Source organism: Vulpes lagopus, chromosome 1, assembly GCF_018345385.1.
Source record: "Vulpes lagopus strain Blue_001 chromosome 1, ASM1834538v1, whole genome shotgun sequence".
NCBI classification, from domain to species: domain Eukaryota; kingdom Metazoa; phylum Chordata; class Mammalia; order Carnivora; family Canidae; genus Vulpes; species Vulpes lagopus.
In genome coordinates this window covers 184,779,571-184,786,060 of record NC_054824.1, presented here as the reverse complement: position 1 = coordinate 184,786,060, position 6,490 = coordinate 184,779,571, and the positions used below count along the sequence as shown (strand labels likewise).

General features: G+C 70.5%; 1 protein-coding gene across 2 annotated transcripts; it reads right to left on the bottom strand.

The window, feature by feature from the left end:
- Window positions 1-2,304: 2,304 nt before the first annotated feature.
- Window positions 2,305-5,680, bottom strand: SHISA4 (shisa family member 4). 2 transcript variants are annotated; one of them, XR_005988442.1, is made up of 5 exons: window positions 4,987-5,680; window positions 4,464-4,571; window positions 3,908-4,041; window positions 3,013-3,124; window positions 2,305-2,798 (listed from the first exon to the last, which is right to left on the bottom strand). XR_005988442.1 is itself a non-coding variant. In XM_041759069.1 (5 exons), exons 1-5 carry the CDS (start codon window positions 5,057-5,059, stop codon window positions 2,752-2,754), a joined length of 594 nt encoding a protein of 197 aa, XP_041615003.1. In that variant the 5' UTR covers window positions 5,060-5,180; the 3' UTR covers window positions 2,305-2,751. The 2 variants fall into 2 exon arrangements, 1 of the variants encoding a protein (XP_041615003.1); XM_041759069.1 differs by having other exon boundaries at window positions 3,013-3,180; window positions 4,464-4,635; window positions 4,987-5,180.
- Between the last annotated feature and the right edge of the window lie 810 nt (window positions 5,681-6,490).

The window sequence follows — 6,490 nt, the reverse complement described above, 5'->3', positions numbered from 1 at the left end:
CCGCCCCTGCCCCCCACGCCCGCCCCCCCCCGCCCCCTCCCCGCCGGCCTGGGGGGACCCCGAGGCGGGATGCGCCGGGGCTGCTGGGGGCTCCCCCACATCCTGCCGCAGCCCAACGAGCCAGTGAGCGAGGGGCTGGGTCCAGTCGGGACCACGGCCACTCCCGGGACGCGTGAGGCCGGGCCCAGGCTCCTGGCTCGCAGCCCCCGCTCCCCCCCCTGCAGGGTCTGCAGCCTGAGCCCCGCTGCCGCTTAGGGCCCGCGGAGGGCGGGCTGGGGGCCTGGGAGGGCCGGGTCAGGGCCCCCCTCCCCCTCCCCTGCCCGGCACAGGCCAGGCCCGCGCACCTCCCGGCTCCGACCCCCTCGGTTCTCCCTCCCTCTCCCCCTGGCCCGAGGGTCAGCTTTCCGGGCCGCTGTTCCTCCCCCTCCCCTCTCCGTCCCCGGCCCCTCTGTGTTCTCACTCACCCCTGCCCTAGCTCTCCGGGTCCCCGCGGACCTCAGCCTCCCCCTCGTGGCCTGAGCAGGTGCCTAAGCCCAAGAAAGAGGCACTTGCTCTAGCGCGGAGTGCTGCGTGCTCCCGGCCGGTGCCTGCCAGACCTCCCGGGAGGGTCCTCAGCGCACCCCGGCCACCGGGCAGGGCCCCACTGGACACCCCAATCCTTGAGTCGGTGCTCCCGACCCTTGTAGGGCGCCCGCCTGGTTTCAGGGCTGCTAGCGGCGGAGCAGGAGGATGGGGGGCAGCTGCCACTCTGCTCCTGCTGCCCCCGGCCCGGGCTGGCGGGGAGGGGGGGTCCTGGAAGGAAGCTCAGGGACAGTTGGGGGGGGACTGCCCTGTTTAGAGCTCGGGAGGTGAGCGGGCCTCTCAGGGCGAGCAAAGCCCGCTCTGTCAGGGTCTCCCCCTCTTCCTTAGGATTCTCGGTGCTTTGTGGAGTTAGGTGACAGGCGCTGCTGCGGAGGGGACACTCCATCCACCGGGAGGGGGGGCGCTAGGACTGGGATGAGCCCGCCTTCCGCCCCAGGCCACAGAGCAATTTCTAACCAGCCCGATTGCGGATTTGAGGATAATCAATTTTGACCTGCGCGCATCCACTTAACGCCTCTTTTCATAGGAAAACTCAGGAACTTTGTTCCCAATCTCCTGCGACCCCCCCCCCCCCCCGCAGGGGAGAGAGGGAGGAGAGCCAGGGGTTCTAACCCGGGGTAGACCCGGCGACCTGTCTCCTAAAGTGTGTCCCCGCCTCAGCGAGAAGGTGGATAAGCAGCTGTGACCCCAGTTCGTCCCCCCAGCATTAGCTTCCCCTCGTCCGCTTGGTCCGCTTGGTCCGGGGGCATTGGGCCCCCCCAAAATTTCACTGCGAAGGGAGGAAGCTGGGCTGTTGCTGCTGCTGGCTCGGAGCGACACCCCCCCTGTCCTGACCCTAGGTGGGCGCTGGAGGGCGCAGTGAGCGCCCCGCTGGAACACAAGCTGCTGGGGGGGGGGGCACGGGGGAGGCGGGCGGGGCGAGCATATGGGTGCTGGGTGGTGGGTGCTGCTGTTGCCAAGCAGCGCTGGCACTTTCCCACTTGAATTAAAAACTATAAAACCTCCTTCTCTAGCTCTGTCGCCACACAAGTCCTGAGAGCACAAGGACCCAGGTTCTCAGGGAACAAGGCAAGGGCTGAGGGTAGAGAGGTGCATGGGCGTCTGGGGGGGGGGGCGAAGACGGCGACGACGATGACAACAACGACGACCACGGCTAACGTCTTCAGGTCCCCTGGTGACCCGAGGGGACTGAAAGGAGCCCCTGCATCAGCCTCGAGTGGCCCAGTGTCTCCACTCGGCTCCTAGAGCCCCCGTGATCAGGAAGGGAGGGCAGGGGGTCACAGTCCCATGTACAGGGTTCACCCTCACTACAGCCCCGAGGCACTGTCTCCGGGGATACTGAGGAAACCGGGTTCAGAGACACACCCAGGGTCACACACCCAGTGGTGGCACCCACAGAGGAAGCCACGCGTACCCGAGGAGGGGAAGGTGCCTGTGCCCGGTTTGCAGTGGCTTCTATGTCACCGGGCCAGACCCCTAGCCCGGGGGTGGGGGTGGGGGGTGTGTCTCTGTAGGGCGGATGGGCGCCCTCTTTCCAGCTGCAGCGAAATGCACCTCGCGGACTCCGGGAACCCCTCGGGGAGCCCTGAGCCTGGGCTGCTCCGTGCAGAAGGGGCGAGGGCGGTGCTGGGCTCCAGGATGTGGCCCAGGCAGGACCCAGGGCCCAGCTGCAGGCAGAGCTCCCGGAAGGCAAGGACGGGCCCAATGAGGCAAGGACATAACTACAGCTTGACAGCTTTAATCCAGAGGTCGGGGCTCCGGCCAGGGGCAGCCAGGAGAGGGCTTGCACCCACCGAAGAGGGAGCCCACTCCCCGGCCGGCTCCAGCCCGCGGCGAGCAAGCAGGACGGGCCCAGAGCGCCTGGCTGGGACCCGGGACCTAGAGGGACTCCGAGACAGCAGGGGCCTTGACCCAGGCTTTCGTGTCCTTCTCTAGGCCCAGGTAAAAACAGTCCACGGATCCCAAGCCCTCCCCACCCGCCCCTCCTTCGCGGCCAAGGTCCAGCTCAGCTCCTGGTCTACTTCCCTGGGTGGCGCTCCATCGCCCCGAGGACCCAGGGCTTGGCTTGGGCTGCGGCCTGCTGAGTAGAGGAGCCTTGCCCCACCCAGGGCCAGATGCAGATACAGGAGAGGGGTCATTGCCGAAGGGGCAGCAGAGACAGCTGGTTCCTCAGGCTCCCGGGTAGGAGGGCTGTGGTGGCATGTAGGGGGGAGGAGCTGAAAGCCAAGGAGACAGGGTGAGGGTCGGGGATGGCACAGGAGGATGTGAAGGGACCCCCAATTCCAGAGGCCTGAAGGATCCACGGGGAAGAGTAGCCTGGAGGGTTCCAGCTGAGGCAGATGTTTGGGAGGGGGGTCAGGGTGAGCGAGGGGCAGGGGGGTCCCAGCACAGAGGTATGGGCAGGCAGGAGGCTCCGGATCACTCACTTACCTGCAGGGTTGTAGATAGGGGGCCCAGCCGGGTAGAGTGGATACTGGGGAGCAGGACCACTAGGAGGGTACACGTAGCCAGGCTGCGGGGGTGCGGGGCCAGCTTTGGGGTCCTGGGGGTATGGGTACACTGGCTGTACTGGGATGCCTGTCATTGGGATCTCCTGGCCTAGTGGGGGGGGGGAAGGATGTGCATTCAGAACTGCAGCTCCGTGGGAAACCAAGGTAAGGCCCTGGGACCCAGCGCAGGCAGGCTCCAGGCTGGCCACCGCCCCGCCCCCTCCCTGCCTCTGCCCCCAGAGCCCGCTGGCAGCCGGGCAGGGAGCCGTGCATGTGGCCCCGTGGCCAGGCAGTCTAGGTTTGCTCCCCTCAGCAGGTTTCAGAGGCCGCATGAGCCAGAGAACACAGCCCAGGGAACGTCCCACTTGGGCAAGGACAGGCCAGCTCGGGGCCTAGTACCCTAATCTGCAGAGCTGTCACCAGGTGGGGGGGACCCAGCCTGCCCCTCCCACACCGATCCCCAGGCAGTGTCACGTCCCCAGGCCCATCGTGTGTGGGTGTGTGTGTGGTCACAGCCACCACGCAGGCGCATGTTGCATCGTGCACTACAGTACACGCGGTTCATGCTGGCGGCAGGCCCCCTCGTGCCCTCGCCAAGAGTCACACGCGTGCACGTACCCGCTGCACGCATACCAGGGCGACAGATGGCCTGCGGTGCACAGCCGAACATTCACGTGCACGCGTGTGTGCGCTGTCGGGTGTTCACACAGAGCCCCCGCACGTTGTCTCTGGGGCCACAGGCTGGCGGGTGTGTGTCAGCACCGGGCCCACGTCCCTGAGCCCTCCGGTGCCGCCCCGGGGTGCAGCCCAGCCCTGCCCGGCCCCGCTGCACGCACCTTCAAACGGGCTCTGCAGATGCTGGCGCCGGCGGTACAGGTAGCAGCAGGAGCACAGGAAGCAGCAGATGGTGGTGGCCACCACCGCCACGAAGAGGATCACGGCCGAGGCGATGCCGGCTATGGTCTTGGGACTTGAGACACAGAGAACAGGCCCGTCACCTTGCGGCAGTGACAGTCGCAGGAAGGCGACCTGTGCTCCGCCTCCGGCCGGCAGGGGCCGAGCAGGCAGAGTCTGGGTCCCAGGGGCGTGCCCAGGCCCGGCAGGGGGGAGGCTTAGGGGACACTTCCCAGAAGCCCGCGCTGCCCGCGGCGGGGACCCGGTTCGGGTGCGCCCCGCTCCCGCGCTCCGGGCCTGCGATTTCCCGGGTTGGCCTGGAGCCGGAGCACCGCGGCCCCTCGGGAGGCACCTGCAGCCGCGGCCTCCGGTCCGAGCTCCGAGCGGCGCAGGGGGGGGGCGGCCAGGGGACGGGAGGCCCGGCCCGCCGCACCCTCCGGGGTCCCAGCCTCCTGCAGGGCTGCGGGGGGGCGCCCAGGGGGGGGGGCGGGGGCGCACCTGAAGGCCAGGCAGTGCTTCTGCTGCCTCTCGGTGATGAGCAGGGTCAGGTCCCGGCAGCAGTAGCGCTGGTAGCAGGTCCCGCAGCAGAAGGTGAAGAACTCGCAGCTGAAGCCCGGATGCCACGAGCCGTTGCGGTCCAGGTACCACAGGCAGTCCTCGGCCGCCAGCGCTGCGGGCAGGGGGCGCTGGGCCGCGGGGACGACCCCCCGCACCCCACCCCGGCCAGGTGCCCCCCCGGCCAGGGCCCCCCCCCCCCCCGGCCAGGTGCCCCCCCCCCCCGGGGCCAGGTGCCCCCCGCCCCCCCCGGCCAGGTGCCCCCCCCGGGGCCAGGTGCCCCCGCCCACCCCCGGCCAGGTGCCCCCCCCCGGGGCCAGGTGCCCCCCCCCCGCCCGGGCCAGGTGCCCCCCGCCCCCCCCCCCCCCCGGCCAGGTGCCCCCCCCCCGGGGCCAGGTGCCCCCCGCCCCCCCCCCCCCCCCCCCCCCCCCCCCGGCCAGGCGCCCCCGCCCCTCCCCCCACTTACCCAGCGGCGCCCCCAGCACCAGCACCGCGGCCGCCGCGAGCCGAGCCGCCCCGCAGAGCCCCGGGGGCCGCATGGCCGGGCTTGGGCGCGGTCGGCCCCGCCGGAGCCCGGAGCCCGGAGCGCAGGACGCAGCCGGCGGGAGCTGCCGCGGGGCCCAGCCCGCCGCCCGCCGCGCCTTCCTCTCCCGCCTCCCGCGGGGCGGGACCACGGCCGGGGCCGCCGCAGCCCCGCCCCTCCCCCCGCGCCCGCCCCGCCCGCCCCTCCCCCCGCCGCCGCCGGGCCCCAGGAGCCCCATCCCGACCCCGCGCCGGGCGCCCTAGAGGGCAGGGCCTCCTCCGCCCCAGGGTCCGGCCCAGGACGTCCGGCGGGCCGGGGGGGCGGGGGGCAGAGGCCAGGGCACCCGCCCCCACCCAGAACACAGGCCCCCATTGAGAGGCGGCTGAGAGCCGCTTTGTCCGGGTGCCCGCAGGCCCGGACCTGCCAGCTGCCCTGGCTCCCGGCCCCCCCAGTGGACAGCGCCGGCGGGCACCAGCCCGTGGCCTCATCGCCCCACGACAGGCTGGGGCCACCCAGAGCCATGGGCCGGATGCCCATGGGTCCCCTTCCTTCAGGGCTGACCCTGCGGATCGCCGCCCTGGCCCGAGGGCAGGGGCACAGGAGCTACACGGCAGAGACCAGAGACCGCGTTGGGGGCAGTCGGTCCCCCTGCAAATGTGTGCTGCCAGCTCCCTGGGGGCGCTGGCCGGGACTGCCTGCCACCCCACAGACAAAGTCAGGGGCTCAGTCAAGGCCTGGCAGTGCCACCCTTGCCAGGGCACTTGGACGTTGACCCCATGGAGGGTCCCCGCAGCCCGCGGCGAGCAGCAGAGCAGACAGGCGTCCTCATCAAGCCTGTTGACAGGCGGGGAGGCCAGGGCTCAGGAGCGTAGGCCTGGCCCCAGATACTGCCGCCAGGGCATGGGGGGCTCCAGTCATCCAGGCGGATCCCCTTCCCCAAGAGCAGGGGTGCGGACAGTGAGTCTCTGTGTCCCAGGAACGGAACCGGACGGCGCAGGGCAGGCCCCACAGAATGTCAGTAAGTTAGGGAAGCGCAGCAGGAAGAGGACGGCCTGGGCCCCGGCCCGGAGCTGGGGTAGGCGGGCACGTGATGGCAGGTGCGGGCACAGGACCGGCCCAGGTGCAGCAGCAGAGGCGCGGGCACAACCTGTGTCCACCACACAGCCTGCACGCGTGCCGGTCCCGTCCACGCCCTCCTAGGCACAAGCTCCGTGGCCGCCGCATCCACGCTGTCACCGGGCCTTGTGGGACGTAAGCCCTGTGGGCTGAGGGACTTTCAGAGGAAGGGTCGTCCCTTCCTGGCCAAGGCTGATGCTCCCCCGGTACTCGAGACCGCGCGTGATCTCTCTGCGTCATCTCTTTAGTGCCCTTAGTTTCTTTCTTACCAGCTTCTTTCCCACCCAAAACGAAACCCCAAGTCTTCCCTCGTCAAGCAAGCCCAAGCCCA

Excerpts from the sequence above, each read along its gene's own strand:
- SHISA4 (XM_041759069.1), bottom strand. The coding sequence starts at position 5,059 with ATGCGGCCCCCGGGGCTCTGCGGGGCGGCTCGGCTCGCGGCGGCCGCG. Across the intron at positions 4,042-4,463 it reads AAGCACTGCCTGGCCTTCAG|TCCCAAGACCATAGCCGGCA; the intron begins GTGCGCCCCCGC and ends CTGTGTCTCAAG. Across the intron at positions 3,181-3,907 it reads TCTGCAGAGCCCGTTTGAAG|GCCAGGAGATCCCAATGACA; the intron begins GTGCGTGCAGCG and ends CCCCCCCACTAG.